The sequence below is a fragment of the Suncus etruscus genome, chromosome 6, assembly GCF_024139225.1.
Source record: "Suncus etruscus isolate mSunEtr1 chromosome 6, mSunEtr1.pri.cur, whole genome shotgun sequence".
Taxonomy (NCBI): Eukaryota; Metazoa; Chordata; class Mammalia; order Eulipotyphla; family Soricidae; genus Suncus; species Suncus etruscus.
The window spans coordinates 103,515,094-103,532,874 of NC_064853.1; the positions used below are offsets into that span (position 1 = coordinate 103,515,094).

At 42.3% G+C, this 17,781-nt stretch overlaps 1 protein-coding gene across 1 annotated transcript in view; it reads right to left on the reverse strand.

Annotated features, from left to right (window-relative positions):
* Positions 1–157: 157 nt before the first annotated feature.
* BFSP2 (beaded filament structural protein 2) overlaps positions 158–17,781 on the reverse strand; it is an 89,134-nt gene continuing 71,510 nt past the window's right edge. Inside the window, 7 exon segments of the mRNA XM_049775617.1 lie at positions 158–349; positions 1,887–1,956; positions 5,450–5,597; positions 5,600–5,669; positions 8,118–8,124; positions 12,156–12,229; positions 12,231–12,275. Of these exon segments, the coding sequence (XP_049631574.1) occupies positions 158–349; positions 1,887–1,956; positions 5,450–5,597; positions 5,600–5,669; positions 8,118–8,124; positions 12,156–12,229; positions 12,231–12,275 (606 nt within the window).

Sequence of the window (17,781 nt, forward strand, 5' to 3'; positions counted from 1 at the left end):
CAGAGAGAATGTTTCATCTGGGATCCATGAGCAATAGCTCCCCACTACCACCTGTCAGCCAGCAACTGCCAGAGAGTGGTTGTGAGGGAGTTATTAGAGAAGGGAGGGAGAAAAGGCCTTGGCAGAGTCACAAGGCTCAGCAGACTTTTCTTACCTGTTAATAAGCCTCATTAGAAACAGCAAGAGCTGTGCTGAGAACTGGAAGCCTCCTCTGTAGTAACCTGCCTGAGTCTGATGCACTGCCAAAGTCAGACAGCTGCTCTTGGTGGAAGACTCCATGCTTCACTAGTAAAAGGCTATAGAAGTGTGAGCCCACCTCCCCTCTTCCTGTGGCTGAGGCAGCTGGCTTCTAGGTTCCAAAAGCCTGAAGTCATTCAGACCCCAAGGTGCCTCCTTTTTGTGGTTGGTTGACATTTGGGGACCTCTGGCTATGTTTAGATCAGAGATGGAGGGGCAAACATTTAATAGTGAGAAGAAAGAAAATAGCCCTGGATATACAGTACATTCAACACAGCTGGGTCAGATGCATATTCTGCTTTTTTGGAAACCCAAATATACCCAGTCTACATGTACCCAGTATGCAATTATAGGCTCTGAATCATGAAACTTTAGGGGAGGCTGGTGCTTATACAATATAGCATTAGGAAGTACTACTTCTAAGACTTAAACAAAAATTTATGTATGTTGTCACATGTAATGTGCCTTAAAGTGCTTTTTGTTTGTTTGTTTTGGGGTCACATCTGTGAGAGTTTTCTCAAGGGTACTCAGAGGCTACTTTTGGGTTGGCACTTGGGGATTACTTCTGGTAGTGCTCAGGGGACCATATAGTGATAGGGATCAAACCTGGAGCTCCCACATGCAAAACATGTATTCAAATATTTAAGCCATCTCCCTGACCAAACAAACGTTTCTTGTATGTACATTTGCTTTGGCATACTGGTATTTGAAATCGTAGGCTCTGTGAATGTGTGTGTATGTGTGTGTTGAGATTCTTTTCAGATGTATTCATATTGGAGTAGATATATATATCCTCATATATGTATGTGTAAATATTTAATCTAGGTTTGAATATTTTGGTCTGCAATTCCAAGTAACAGGTGGACTGACAAAAGTTTGGAAGAAGAATTATGAAGTGAAGACTGAGCTCCTTTGCATGCGTGTGATTGGAGGCATGATGGGATGGGAGAGGCTCTGAAAGGGCACAGGTGGCCCTTTCAGTTTTAATCAGAGACAGGAAAGTCTTGCCTGGGTAGATAGCAGATGTGTGAACTATTTTTGACTCTGGTCTAGGCCCTGAGAGGAATGGAGAAAAGACCCTGGATAAAACCTGAAGGTTGCTAGGTGGTAGGCAAGTAAAAACTAATTAATCCCCCCCCCCCAGACTTAGTCTCAACTTCATTTCACACTGATTCAGATATAATGTGCAGATAACATGGAAATACACATGCAGAAGACTTTTTTTTTTATAGTTTGGTTTTTGGGCCACACCCAGTGGCACTCAGAGATTTCTTCTGGCTCTGTGCTCAGAAATCACTCCTGGCAGGCATGGGGACCATTTGGGATGCTGGGATTCAGAACTACCCTCTGTTCTGGTTGGCCACTTGCAAGGCAAATGCCAACTGCTGTGCTATCTCTTCGGCCCCCAAGCAGAGGACTTTTAAAGGGGTGGGAACCTTCTATGAAGCCTGTGAACTCTCTATGAGGCTTATTAATTTAGGCCATAAAAGACCATGCCAATCTCTCCTTTCGCAAAAGTGTTGCTTTTCCCTAAACTGCGGCAATTGTCCATGCATGAACACAGGCAGCACAATTAGGTCAATAAAACTAAGACCCTTGCATGAGTAAGGAAAATAGTGTCATGCTCAAGAACCCTACCCAAAGCCTACAAGAGCAAATGAAGACCAGGCAGATGAAATGATATCTGTGGGGAGTGTGGGGAAGTAGGCCCGTGAAAACCTGCACACATAAACCTTCATTTGGACAGGAGTGATTGTTCAGACTCATTTGGCAATGGGACCCTCTCTATTTTCCTGGAAGCTTTCAGTTCAAGCTGACATCAATTCCAGCTGAAGGGAACTTTTTACTGGTCACTTGATAAGGTAAGCAGTCATTTCTTCCTGAGGAGAGGCAGTTTCCATTAGCTGAAACAAACAAAAACACTTATGAGTGAGAGAATGGCTGAAAGAGGAAAACTAGCAGAGATGACCGTAGGATTATAGGGAAGGCAGGGGTTTCATGGAAAGAACTTCTTCCTTGGAGCCATTTGGTTATCAGTTCTGGTATTATGTTTATTTGTGTGGGAATTTGAGCAAGTTACTGGTAATCATAACTTTGTTTCCTGTTTGCAAACATGGGGATAATCATGCCAACCAGCCAGGGTTCGGAAGAGAAATAAAGAGCAGGAAGACTGTTATCACTAATACGTGCCCACTAAATGTAGTTCTCTAAACTCAGGCATCGATCCTAGCAGAGTTCAAGGCTAGAAGGCTGGCCTCTTACATGTAAAGCATTCATGCTAGTCCTATAAAGCTTCTTTGTGGCCTGAGCTTTCTATTCTTTTTTTAAATTAAAACAACAACAAAGAATTCTGTGCAATATTAGTTCAGGATTTCATAGGCATTGTTAGGAATGTATTCTATATTGATTAATTTTGAGTTTGGGGCCACACCCAATAATGCTTTTTGGGGTATTTCTGTCTCTGTGTTCAGAGAGCACTCCAGTGGTGTTCAAAAATTGAATTGGGGTTGGCTGCATGAAAGGCAAGACCAGAACTTATCTCTCTGTTCTCTTTTGTAACAATCTGAAATTGATCCAACTGGATCCAATTGATCCAAATTTATTCAAAAAAGACAGCTGGCAAGGAGCCAGATTTTCCTTTTGAAGGGAGGGAGAATTAGGTCAGGCCAAGTGGTTCTCTTGCCTTCTGGGAAAAGAGCTATCAGAGTGCACTGAATAATCAGGAGAGCCAAACCTGTGTCTGCCTCTACCCCATATGATGAGGACAAATCCTTTCTGCTCTGGGCTTTCCTCTTTTCTATGAATCACGAAGGACTAACCACAGCATTCCAAATTATTTCTTAGAGCTGATATTCTTCTCCATGTGCAATCAAAGGGAATTTGGAGAGAGATATATAAGGGTCTAGAGTTTTGATTAAAAAAAATTTAAAAACGAACTTTCTTAATTGGCCAGAGCAACAGCACAATAGTAGGGCATTTGCCTTGTATGAGGCCGATTCAGAGCAGACCCAGGTTCAATCCCCAGCATCCCATATACCCACACCCCCCAGCCTGTCAGGGGCAATTTCTGATCGCAGAGCAAGTAGTAATCTCTGAATGGCACTAGGTATGGCTCCAAAACAAATGAACAAATAAAGAATTAAACAATAACTTAGACTTTTTTGTTTTGTTTTGTTTTGGGGCCACACACAGTAACTCTAAATGACTCCTTGCTATACTCTCAGAAATCACTCCTGGCTCGGGGACCATATGGGATGCCAGGGATCGAACCCAGATTCATTCTGGGTCAACCATGTGCAAGGCAAATGCGCTACTGCTGTGCTATCGCACTGACCCCAAATTTAGACTTTCTTAAAGATTTGGTGAGGAGGGGCCATGGATGTAGCTTAGCAGTAGAGCACTTGATTTACTCTACTACTGGCCCTGGGTTTGATTCCTGGGGGAAAGCTGGGAGGTCTTTGAGAAAAAGTAAACCCCAATGAACATGCTTATGTACCAGAAGTCCTTATCTATTACAAAGAGATTGTGTATATGCATGTATGTGTAGATCTATGCAGGTCATACATAGATGTACATAGGTTTTTTTCTTATTTCTGATTCCTTGCCTCTCTCTAGTTTAAATAGCTGTTTTCCCAGCATTCCTGTGGCAAAGAATGGACATATGAGCAGGCAAGTTTTGACTAGTGAGACATGAGAGGTTTCACAAGTATCTGTCTTTCACCACAGAAGTAAGATCCATGCAGAAAAAGTCGTTTTTGTTGTTGCTGTTCTTTTTCCGTAATTTTTATCAAGAACTTGATCCTGGAGCTTTGCACAGTGGCAGTATCGTAGCCAAGGTGTGATTATTGCTAACTGAAAGAACTTGGTCCTGGAGTAGTATTTTACAGCATAGGGTCAAAGATGAAGTCAAAGAGTCAATGTACTAGGGATAGTATATCAGGAAGATAAACAGACCTAAAGACATCAAGGGGGGACTAGACCACCCATTCCAAAACTCTTCAGTAGACAGTTTCCTCCTTTGTGGCTTGGAGGGGTCTTGTAAACCTGCAGGACAGGCAGTCATTGAGGATATTATTGCAACGACCACTCCAGACTACCCCAGGATCCTTTATTGGAGGGGAGATCCCAAGTCATGATAAGGAGGCCTGAGAACCCCCACCCTCTGCCTCCTTCATGATTCTTGGCCAACTGGGCCTTCAGCTCCATGTTGATGATATGATACTACTCAGGCCTTATGTGGCTGAGGATACCTGGTTCACCCCTGTGGTGCTCAGGGGCCTCTAGGACTGCATCGATCAATGATTGGGGATCATGTAGTATCTAAAAATCACACCCCAGTCAGGACACATGTGAGACATGCACCATAACCACTGTACTATCTCCTGGACCTGAGACAGGGTCTTTATTTGAAAAAGAGATCCAAGTTTTGAGTGCTGTGGGTATATAGCTTTATGCAGAGGTTTTCAAACTTCCCTTCTTATTTGCATTTTCTTGAGAGCTTGTTTGTTTGGTTTTAGTCTTTTGTTTGTTTTGGTTTTTGGGTCTTACCTAGTAACGCTCATGGATTTCTCCTGGCTTTGAGCTTAGGGGTTTGGGTAGCCATATAGGATGCTGGGGATCACAATTGAGTCAGCTCTGTGCTTGTAATGTCTCTCTGGCCCTCCCAATAGCTTTTAAAATTCCTAATGTCTTTCTAATATTTCAAATAATAGGGCTAAGGGCCAGACCACAACCATAATAATTATACCAAAATTATCTCTGTGGTTGAAACCCATGCTTCAGTAGCTTAAAGCCTGTTCAAGTGATTGTAATGAGTAACTTTGAAACTCTCTGCCTTAATGTTTTAGGAACACTGGATAATTAGGGCATAGGACATGCCACTGAAAGCATTCTTTGTATTTACTAGGCATATGGGTGTGGCCGTGTGTGACTATGAAACCTGTACTTATAGATAGGTAGAGATACTTGTATCTGTATATGCATATTTAATATTTGCTATATATGTGTGTGCCATATGCCAATGTGAAAAGCCAGGCCAGGGGAATGGGTTATGTGTCTGTGGAGATTAGGAAAGGAATGCAGTGCTAGAGACCAAATTTGGAGTTCCTGTTTATGCTCTAGTCCTTTGAGATGTCTCTCCAGCCTAAAAAATGCCATCTCTATACAACCAGGTATGAATTCCCTTTATAACAAAAGAAGAAAGTCAACAAACCTGCTTTCCTCTCTATCCAGCAGTTTGCGGCAGGCCACCACAAGTCTCTGCAGCTGGTTCTTATGTGCCACCAGGTGCTCACAGGTTCTCTGCTGCTGCTGTGTCTCTGAGTGCACTTCCCTGAGCTCTGTCTCCAGCCTGCCAACGTGGTGCTCAGGTTCTGCAGCTCCATCTCATGCCGGTGCTTGGCATCCTGCAGGGTGTGTCCAAGGCCTTGTTTCTGCAAAACAGTGAATAGGTCCAAATCAGAGGTCCATAAGCCGAGCCCTTTGAAAGGAGTGACGGCGCCGTGGAGTAAAAGGAGGGGCAGATTTCATCCTTTCTCCAGGGACAGTGACTTGTCCTTCACCTGGTCAATTAGGGAGACTTCTTTTTTTGTTTGTTTGTTTTTGGGCCACACCCGGCACTGCTCAGGGGTTACTCCTGGCTGTCTGCTCAGAAACAGCTCCTGGCAGGCACGGGGGACCATATGGGACACCGGGATTCGAACCAACCACCTTTGGTCCTGGATCTGCTGCTTGCAAGGCAAACGCCGCTGTGCTATCTCTCCGGGCCCAGGGAGACTTCTTTAGTCCAGTATTGATCCTTCTGATGGGGGTGAAGTGTGGGATAAAGAAAGAGAAAAAGATAAAAGAAAGAGAGGAAGGGGAGGGGAGAAGGAGAGGCAAAAGCTGGGAAAGGAAGGAGAAATGGGAGGAGGTGATAGGAAGAATTTCTCAAGAAATCCTGCTCTCAGAACTACTTCTGGGTCTTTTTAACTTAATATCTAACACCCTGGGGTAACTTTTCCTCTTTACTGTCAAAAACTATCAGTCAGCTGAAAATGTTTCATTAACTATTCCTTCCCACATCTTACATAGTGAATGACTCTGGCCTTTACATATTTAGCATTTCTCTCTTGGTGTTTCAATAATCTCCTCCTCCATCCCATACTGTTCTGGTTCAATACTTCCCACCCCTACCCCCACCTCCTCACACACTGCACTGACAGAGCTGGATGTCCTGGTAGAATTTTTCTGTGGTTTTCTTCATGCATTCAGTCTCATACTCCCCACTCCACTTGGCACTGCATTATCAACGCACTTGGACAACTGGTCAACTAGCTTTCCCTAGTGCCAGTTGAGTATATGGAGCTGAGCTGCAAGAGATGGGTCCAAGGACCCATATTAGAATTGAATTTTCAACCTGCCAATCAAGAATTACAAAAAGGAGATATATATCACGTATTATAGACATATATACACATTCTCCAAATGATTTTGTTATTACTCTATTACTGTTGTTAAGAAAGCGATAAATTAGGATATTTTAATATTTGGTTAGTTTATTGTTTTTAGGTGATTTAGGGGATGTATTTGTTAATTTTTACCTAACCTCCTAACCTTGGTAAAGTTTGCAGCCTATACTTGGATAGAATAAGGATATTTTAAATCAGAGCAGTGCAGATAAATTAGAACAATAAAGAATTTTTTTATATATTTTATTTAAACACCTTGATTACATACATGCTTGTGTTTGGGTTTCAGTCATGTAAAGAACACCACCCATCACCAGTGCAACATTCCCATCACCAATGTCCCAAATCTTCCTCCTCCCCACCCGACCCCCGCCTGTACTCTAGACAGGCTTTCTATTTCCCTCGTACATTCTCATTATTAGGACAGTTCAAAATGTAGTTATTTCTCTAACTAAACTCATCACTCTTTGTGGTGAGCTTCCTGAGATGAGCTGGAACTTCCAGCTCTTTTCTCTTTTGTGTCTGAAAGTTATTATTGCAAGAATGTCTTTCATTTTTTAAAAACCCATAGATGAGTGAGACCATTCTGCGTTTTTCTCTCTCTCTCTGACTTATTTCACTCAGCATAATAGATTCCGTGTACATCCATGTGTAGGAAAATGTCATGACTTCATTTCTCCTGACAGCTGCATAATATTCCATTGTGTATATGTACCACAGTTTCTTTAGCCATTCGTCTGTTGAAGGGCATCTTGGTTGTTTCCAGAGTCTTGCTATGGTAAATAGTGCTGCAATGAATATAGGTGTAAGGAAGGGGTTTTTGTATTGTAATTTTTTAGAATGAGAAATTTTGTACTAAAATGATAGTACAGTGGGTAGTATATGTGGCTGACCTCGATTTGCTCTCTGTTGCCCTATGTGGTCCCCAAAGCACCATCAAGAGTGACCTCTGGGGCCGGGAAGGTGGCGCTAGAGGTAAGGTGTCTGCCTTACAAGCGCTAGCGTAGGACGGACCGCGGTTCCCCCGGCGTCCCATATGGTCTCCCCAAGCCAGGGGCGATTTCTGAGCTCATAGCCAGGAGTAACCCCTGAGCATCAAACGGGTGTGGCCCAAAAACCAAAAAAAAAAAAAAAAAAAAAAAAAAAAAAAAAGAGTGACCTCTGAGTGCAGAGCTAGGAGTAAGCCTTGAATACCACTGGGGTGGATCAAAAGTAAAAGAAAATAGCATCTTTTTCTTTTTCTTTTTTTTTTTTTTTAAGGTGGTAAATTTTTTTTTATTTTTTTATTTTTGGTTTTGAGGACACACCTGGGACGCTTAGGGGTTACTCCTGGCTGCACTCAGAAATTGCTCCTGGATTGGGGGACCATATGGGACACCAGGAATCGAACCCTGGGTCAGAGGTTCGTCCTGGGTCAGCCGCGTGCAAGACAAGTGCCCTACCAGTGAGTGCGCTACCGCTCCTGCCCCGAAGGTGGTAATCTTAAAAGGAACAAATTCCCAGGTGAGCTTTTCTGTAAAAAATTAATTATTCTTTGTTCATATATTAGATTTCTCAGGAAAAAAAAAGACTTGGATTCACACACACACACACACACACACACACATACACACACACACACACTCCTTCCTCAAAAGACATACTTGTAACTAGTCTCTTCAGAAAGAGGGACCCTCCTTGAATTATTGATCCTGCCACAATGGAAAAACAGTGATCCTTTAATTCCTGGCCTTGAATTCTATTCCTGATTTGATTGGAAGGGACACACAGTGTGATGGGCCTTCTTGGTACCTGGCTGCCAATATCAATAGTATCTCATTGGCAAAATTGTTGAAAGTGTTACTCAAAGTAAGCAGTGAAGACCTTGTGTGTGCCAAGCTGTTCTGACTGAATGTATTATGCATCACTGGATAATCTGTGCTGCATTGAAAGTTGTAGGAAGAGTTTGCTGCCTCTTCTGCCTCAGTTTGTGGTCCCAACATTGATAGTATGGCTCAGTGACTAAAAGCCTGGTCTGCTATTGCCATCTGGGAACAAAGGCAGTTGGTTCTAGCTCTGCGCTCAATCAGTAAGCTGCTATAACTTACTTAGTCTACTGATTGAGGATAATAGTTTTTCCCCTACTTGCTCAGTAGTTAGAATCACAGGGTTTAAGTGAGATAACAAGATGACACTCATTTGGATTTACTGTGCAGTGGTTATAATAACTTTGGGGGGGGTTGCTTAATTTTGTGGCCACACCCAGTGATGCTCAGGGCTTACTCTTGGCTCTGCACTCAGGGATCATTCTTGTCAAGGTCAGAGGACCATATGGAGTATCAGGATTGAATCTGGGTAGGCTACATGCAAGACAAGCACCATACCTGCTGTACTATTGCTGCAGCCCTATAACAATAGTTTATAATAAAAATAATAATCTTATTTATTGACTTTTCATTGTATGCCATTCACTGTGCTGTGGACATGATCTGTGTTTTCTAAGAAACTGTCCTGGTAATTTTCAATGTCACACTTTAGGAGGTAGTGCCAACAAAGATCTCCATCCCACACTTTCATTCTGTGGAACTAGGCCAATGCCTTAGAGAAAGAGAAAGCCTGGATTTCCCCTTCTATTTAATTAACTGCTCTTGGAAACAATGGTCCCACAGACACTGGGTAAATGATGTTCAGGTCCTTGCAAAGCGAGAAATTTGAGGCCTGTTAGATGCTGGACAGAGGGAAGCAAGAGGCCACAACATCAGAAGTCCAACACTATGAGGCCACTAAGATAGCAGACACAGCTAACCTCACTGTGAGAAGCCTCCTGAAGAGAAGAAATCTGAGGAATGTGACAGCAGCTCTGTGCACAGAGCAGCCATTCTTGGATGTGCTGCTCTGCAAGTGTCCCACAGAAGAGAGGAGTCGTCTTGGATGCAAGCCTCAGGTACAGGAGGGTGGATAACATTCTGCGGTCAGAAGTCACTGACACCACAGTAGATATGAGTAATATTTTCCAAGTCAAAAACTTAGGTCACAAAGGTAGTAGTAGAGAAGCCAGTATTTTAGGTTCCAGAGTCTGGGTTTGAACTTCAATTCCAGAACATCAGAAACTAGTGAAAATGAGAGTCAGGAGCAGGATGGCCATCTCTCAATGATGTTTCTTGCCTAAATCAACTTAGGCAAAGAGAAACACTTCCTCCCCCCAATATTATGCTATATTAATTAAGGGTAATGCTAAGTGACTAAAATTGCTTAACAAAAATTCCTCTTTTTGTGTGTGTGTGTGAGTGTGTGTGTGTGTGTGTGTGTGAGTGTGTTTGGTTTTGGGGTCACATCTGGCAGCGCTCAGAGGTTACTCCTGGCTCTACACTCAGAAATTGCTCCAGGCAAGCTCGGGGGACCATATGGGATGCCGGGATTTGAACCACCGTCCTTCTGCGTCTAAGGCAAATGTCCTACCGCTGTGCTATCTCTCTGGCCTCACAAAAATTCCTCTTAACTGAATAAAATAAATTTCTTTTAGATACTGTTTTGCTTATTTATTTATTTTTTTATCCTTTTTGGTTTGGAGGTCACATCTGGTGGTGCTCAGGTGTCAGAAATCACTCAGGGGATTATATGGGATGCCTGGGATCACGTAGTTGGTTGGCTGCATGCAAGTTTATTATTAAGTTTTATTACCTGCTTTTCTGTTGTTCCAGCCATGATATTTAGTTTAAAGTATTGTGTAGGCCTAGTTTCCTGATTGTTTATAATCTCAGATCTTTTTTCTATCTCCCCTCTCAGTGATCTGGCTCTTGCTACAGGAGGAGTTGAAGGGAGGAAGATGTGGCTATATGGCAGCACCAATATGGCAGGCTAGGCTTTTGCTCTGCTGACAAGTGCCATAGTTCATGCTGACAAAAACAGAGAACCAGGGTAATCAAGATACTTGAAAGAAGTAAATAATAGTTGAGGGAAGGGAATGGTGCTGGAATGACAATGGTTTTTACAGGTCTTATTAGAACAAATACTGTGGCTGTGAGTCCTGTGGGAGGTGAGCTTAGTGACAGGGCTAGATTTGGGTGACAACAGAGATAAGAGTATGTGAGAAGTGATACAGGCATAGGGGGCACTGGCAATGGTACTAGAACAGCATAAGGTTCATGGAAGGGAGAGGGGGCTTCTAAGATCTCCTGTGCCCAGACTGCTTCAACTGCACAGTTACCCAATTAGCAGTCTAATGAATGCATCATGTTCATGATTCAAATCATGAACCATGAGCACGTGGTTCCTTAGGAGAGTATTTGAGAGGAGCTATTCTGGCACCCTAATAGAACATCAGTCCATCTCAGAGACCTGCATTGCTCTATTCTTAACAATTTTTGTAATTAACAATGATAGTTAATGACAAAACTGCTTGCCCATAATCTACATTGTGCATGAGGAGTTGATGGCATGATGTGGCAGGCTGATATCACCAGAACCAGTTTAAGTAGAGGTGGGCCAAGTAATGTCAAAAGAATAGTCTTAACATTGACTGGGCCAAACTACCAACACCTCCAGCAAGTCAGCAAGATCCATAATATCCTGTTTGAATGGTGCCCTTTGTCACCTTCACCTGACCATTTAATCTCTGACTCCTTCACTTCATCCTTCATATACTCTCCATCTAACCTTGCTGCCTTCTTGAGACATCTTTTGGGGTTTAACCTGAACCTGGGTGCTCTTAACTGCGATTCTGTCCTCTTCTCAAATTGTTCTGGTTTGCTTCTCTTTTGGAGGGGTGGAGGATGGTACCTGGTGATACTCAGGGGTTACTCTTGGATCTGCATTCAAGAATTACTCCTGGTGGTCCTCTGGGGGGAGGACCATATGGAATACCATTGATTATACCATACATAAGGTCAGCCATGCATAAAGCAAATGCCCTAACTGCTGTACTATCACTATAGTCCCTGGGATTTGCTTCTCTTAATGGACCCCTAAACTTTAGGGTTCCAAGTCTTGAGTTGAACTTCCCAGAACAGAGCCTGAATCAGCTATTCTTCATACTTTTCTGTAACTTCAGGGCATGCTCAGAAAGAGAAAACAAAGAAAGTGGGATGGAGGTCAGGGTGAAAGGAACAGCACAAGACAGGAGGATGTTTCATCTGCTATCTGGCTTCCAAGCAGAAATTACACCATAGAGCCAGTTAACTGGAAAGCAGAGATGCTGGGTGCTGACCAGCTACCTCGAGTTGCTAGGGACTGAGAGCAGAGGGCACAAACTCCTGGCAAGGGCATCTTCTACTGGGTTGGAGGCAGCTGTTTTAGAAGTGGGCAGCTGGAACAGGGCACTATGAGCACTAGCAGCCAACAGTCACTATTCAATTTGGTGAAAGGCATTCACCATGTTTTCTGCACTTGGAATTCAATATCAGAGGACTTGCCCAAACCCCATATGCAGTAGAGGATGCACTGGGTCGACATAAGAAATGCCAGGACGCTTTCTGAGCCACTCACCAGGGCCTGCAGGAATTTGTCTCTGCCCAGAGGTTCTGTACCTGGCACATGGTATTGTGTAGATTCATGTTGAGAGTGGTATTTCAGCCTCTTTTCCTGGGCCTGGTGAATAACCTCCTTTTGTTGCTGTGTAAAGTCAAGTCTGTGAGTTGGGGGAGTGGACAATCTGTACTCATTCTTCCTTCACTTTCCACTGACCTCTTCTTGCTCACTGCTTCTAATTCAGAAGAAACAGATATCAGATTGAAACTTTCTAAGTTTGTATGGATATTATCATCCAATTGCCCATAAACATTTATTTAATTTGAACTAATGCAAGCAGGTAGATTACAAATCTAAAGATTGTTTTAAAGGATACGAAGTAGAGACTCAAAGCTCCTTGTGTTGTTGTCCAGGATTCTCTGATTTCTTTTCTTATACAATTTTAGAAATATGTAATGTTTACTTTTATTTATTTTATTTAAACATCATGGTTACAAGGTTGTTCATACTACAGTTTTTCCCCCACAGATAAAGTTACTCATGATTGAGTTACAGTATACAATATACAACAACCTTTACAAATGTGCCTTTCAATGCTTCATGTTTAGAGATAAATATGTGCGATCATTTCTCCTTGGCTTTGGCACATTTCAGAAACTATTCTATATTAGACTATGTAGATCAATTTCATTCTTTCTTGGGGAATGAGAGGTCCTCTGAAGTTTTTAGGGGTCTTGGGCTGATTCCTAGAAATACTCAGCCTGGCAATGGTTCCTGGGTTTGGAATTGCTAGGGGCCACCAGTGTTTGGAAGTTTGGAAAAGAGCATTTAGAAGCTCCCACTAGTGAACACTTGGTGTTTTCAGTCACAAGTGGATAGTTAATGTTTTCATTCAGTCTTTTCCTGTTAGAACAGAGGAATATGCCTCCCTCACTCTCTGAGGAGGAGTCAATTCCTATAGTCAATTGACAGGAGGAATTGACTGCAGTGGGATTGCAGAGTCCGAAGACACGCACCTGTGGCTGGGGAATGTTAACAGCCTGTAGCTGCTTCTGGCACCATCAGAATGCTCCATTTATACCCACATCTTCCTCAAACAAACAGTCACTTAACTTGATCTGATTGTCATTGTATGCCTATGAAAACCAGTCTGGCCATAATCAGGAGTACAAATAAAAGATTTGAGCTTTGAAAATCTCCTACTCCAATCCCTTTCCATACATTCAGGGAAGCAGGTCATATTATTTTTCTTTGCTGGGGAAAAGGGAAAACACAAGAAGCCACCCTCATTTTTCTTCATTGTGGTCTGATAGAAGGTTTCTGACCCAGAGGTAGAAAAGGAAAAATGGGTTTTCTTCCTAGGCTTCTGACATCCTGGAGTTACAATTTTTGCTGCGTGTGAACTCTTGACAGACTCTAAATCAAAACTTGGCCAGACCCAGCAGTATTTGGGCTTACTCCTGACTCTGGTCAGGGACCACTCCTGGTGGGGCTCATGGAATGCTGTGTGCTGCTGGGGATTGAACCCAGGTTGGCTACATGCAAGGCAAGCACCTTACCCACAGGATTGTCTTTCCAGTTTATTCCTTTTTTTTTTTTTTTTTTTTGGTTTTTGGGCCACACCTGGCGGTGCTCAGGGGTTACTCCTGGCTGTCTGCTCAGAAATAGCTCCTGGCAGGCACGGGGGACCATATGGGACACCGGGATTCGAACCAACCACCTTTGGTCCTGGATTGGCTGCTTGCAAGGCAAACGCCGCTGTGCTATCTCTCCAGGCCCCCAGTTTATTCTTGAGATTATTTACATAGTTTATCTTCATGGGAATAAATAAACTCAGGTGCTTCTGCTTATCTTTTTAAACTCTGTACTTTTACAAGACTTACATCAAATTTGAAATCAGTCCCAGTGAGCATGTTTATATCACAGAAATTGGAAGACACAAATCAAAGATTGAGTTTTGTTGGTTACCTAGATTTAAGACAGGGATGCAGAAAATGTTCAGAATGCAGATTAGACTTAAAAGTAGGTCATGTGCATAGCCACTACATTCTAAATAGCACAAAAATTAGAAAGAACATTCGTCCAAAGTTTGAAAGCTCTGACCTGATTTGCAAAAATGTTATATCATTGATGAATGAACTAGTTAAGGTCATGAAAATAACAGCCACAATTCATACCAAAACCCTCCTCATTAATCATTGATGTGAATGACTCTGTTTAATCATATTTATAATCAAGTATTTTTAGTCTGATTTGTGACACTATTTATGATGAAATTAAGTGATTAGTGGATCTTGAAAGAAAAATCAGGTCATGTGAAGTAAGTGCAGATGAAAAACAAAGTATTTTATCTTAAAACTTACGTTACTACTAAACTTACATAAAAGCATCAATAAAATCTTTTATGTGCCCTTCATGTGGCACTGTGAATTTGACCTCAGAAAGCACTTTGCTAATAAACAATGGGTAAAAGTCCAGGAAAGTTCCCAGACAACAAATTTCAGAGCTTTGTTGGGCAGGTCGGGGATAAAACTGCTAGTTGAAGTTTTAGTTGAAGCACAGTCCCAATGTCCTATAAACTTTAATCAAGAGTGGTACTTACAGGGCCGGAGAAGGACAGTGGTTCGAATCCCGGCATCCCATATGGTCCCCTGTGCCTGCTACTTCTGAGCATAGAGCCAGGAGTAACCCCTGAGCGCTGCCGGGTGTGACCCAAAAACCAAAACCAAACAAAACAAAAAAAAAAAGAGTGGTACTTACTGACCTCTAGAAGGATGAGCCCCCTTGTCATATCAAATTTACCCTCAAATACTACTGGCCAACACATGCAGTTTTTCACAAATCTCAGTGCACAAATTAATATTGGGAATGAACTGTATGGGTCCATTGTAGTTGTATTTGTTCTATATGTGGTTTCTGTACTCCTGGATTTAACCAATCATTAGTATTGATTTGTTGAATCCATAGATTCAGAACTCACATAAATGGGCAGTTTTGATAATAATAGATTAGATTTTGGTTTTGCAGGTAGCAACTGAGAGGGTGCTTATTTCCCAGAAGACACCAACAGATAACTGTAGTTAAGTTCTTGATGGGGAAAATAAGTTTTACATAGATTTTTGTTATTGTTGCTTTTGGCTCACACCCAGCAGAGCATAAGACCTGCTCCTGGTTTTGAGCTTAGAGATCACTCCTGGTTGGGTTCAGGGGAACCATATATGTTGCTAGGGATTGAACCTAGGTTGGTTGTGTGCAGGCAAGTTGTTTGCCTGCTGTACTATTTCTCTAGCCTCCTGTATAATTATTTTTGATGTTGAAGTTATTTTTTTGCCACTACTTTGTTAAAGGTTTTTAGTCCCTACTTTAGTGGCTTTTAACCACTGCTTTGTTAAAGGATTAACTAGCTATCTATTTATAAATAAATGTATTTAAACCCAAGTTATTTTTTATAAATAAGGTATGTTCTCAGAGTTTGTTTGTTTGTTTGTTTGTTTTTGGTCTTTGGGCCACACCTAGAAGTGTTCAGAGCTTACTCCTGGCTTTTCACTAAGGGATCACTCCTGGCAGGCTCAGGGGACCATTTGGGTACCTCAGATCGAAATAGGGTTGGCAGTGTGCAAAGCAATTACCCTACCCACTGTATTAAGACTCTGACCCCGGGGCCGGGCGGTGGCGCTAAAGGTAAGGTGCCTGCCTTGCCTGCGCTAGCCTTGAACGGACCGCGGTTCGATCCCCCGGTGTCCCATATGGTCCCCCAAACCAGGAGCGACTTCTGAGCTCATAGCCAGGAGTAACCCCTGAGTGTTACCGGGTGTGGCCCAAAAACCAAAAAAAAAAAAAAAAAAAGACTCTGACCCCAATTGTCAGATTTAAAAAATATTTCTTTTATTATTGATTGATTGGTTTGGGGGTCTGCACCCAGCAGCTCTTAGGGGTTACTATTGGCAGGCTGGCACAGGGGACTATTTGGGATACCAAGGATCAAACCCAGGTCAGCGGGGTGCAAGGCAAACGTCCTACCCTCTGTGCTATTGCTCTGGTCTCAGTTCTCTGATTTTAATATATATCAGTATCTTTTCGGGGAATCTTGTGAAATTGCAGGTTCTGACTCTGGAGATCCTGGAGGGGTCTGAAAAACTGTATTATTAAGCATCACTATTTCCAATTGAGGCAATTTGCTTTCTGGGAAATTCCATTCAAAACCACATGTTGCCTGGATATGAAAGCTAAATTTTGGATTGCTAGATTTCTTTTTTTTTTCTTTATTTAAACACTGTGACTACAAACATGACTGTAGTTGAGTTTTAGTCACAAAAAGAATACCCCCCTTCACCAGTGCAACATCCCCACCACCAATTTACCCCATATCCTTCCACCCACACTCCCTGTATTCGAGACAGTCATTCTACTTCTCTCACTCATTAACATTTTCATGGTAGTTGTTAGTGTTCTAACTGCACTCACCTCTCCTTGAGGTGAGCTTCATAACATTATATGAACTTCATAGTCAGTTCTTCTGGCCCTCATCTCTGAGCATTATTACAATAATGTCTTCTTTTTCTTTTCTTTTTTTTTTTTTTATTTAAGTACCATGATTACAAACATGATTATAGTTGGGTTAGAGTCACAAACAGAACATCCCCCTTCACTAGTGTAACATTTTCCCCCTCCCAAAATCCCTTCCCCCTTCCCATCCCCTGCCTGACAGGCATTCTACTACAGTTATTTGTTTTCAAGTTCAGTAAACTGTTTTTTTTTTTCTTAAAGGATAAGGATTAAAAGAAATAAAATAATAGTAAAGGTGTGACAGTGGCAATCGCCGTTGTTTGCATAGGCCCAGAAAAATATGGGGAAAACAGGAAAAAAACTCCTTGGCCTGATTACAAGAAGGCCTCACCCCAGAATCTTATTGGCATAAGATCGACTCTGGGCTCCAGGCATACCGGTCTGTCTAACTCGAGTCATTCTCCGTGGTACCGGTGAAACTTTTTCACACTTTAGCTGTTGTTGGTATCAGGTTTCTATATTTAAAGATTCTGGATTCTATGCATTTCTTTCCTCGAAGTCAGGCTGATGTGGAGCCTCCTCTAGTTTCAGCACATTAGATGCGAGCGATCTGCCCTGCAAGCAGGTTGCTGCTGAGTCATCTGGGTGTTGAGAGCACTCTTTGGAGTAAGTCATTGCCAGAATAGTGGCAGGGTCTTCCCTGGTAGAGGTTTGGATCCTGGTAATGGTATAGAGAATTGTGGTTGTTTCCATAGATGTATCTATTGTTCAGGGGAGTATGGGCGATGCCCATTCTTCTGAGGCCTGAGCCAAATCATTATGCCAATGTTCAGGGTATAAGGCCGAACTACATTACCAACTTTGTGTTCCCATCTCTATTAGATAATAACTTGTTTTCATACGTATTATTTTCTCATTTTAATGTGCCTATGCGAAAGAGAAACAATGTCACAAGATATTGTTGGTGCATCTGGGGGCGACCGATAAAGTCCAACATCCCCCATAACTTGGTTCAAACATGAATTCTATACAGAGATACTCTTCTACCAATATTGCTTATAAAACAGATCTCAAAGGGGGAAAAGCAAACAAACAATCAAATAAAAAAAAAACCAGTGGGCAAAATTGTCACAGCAAACAAACA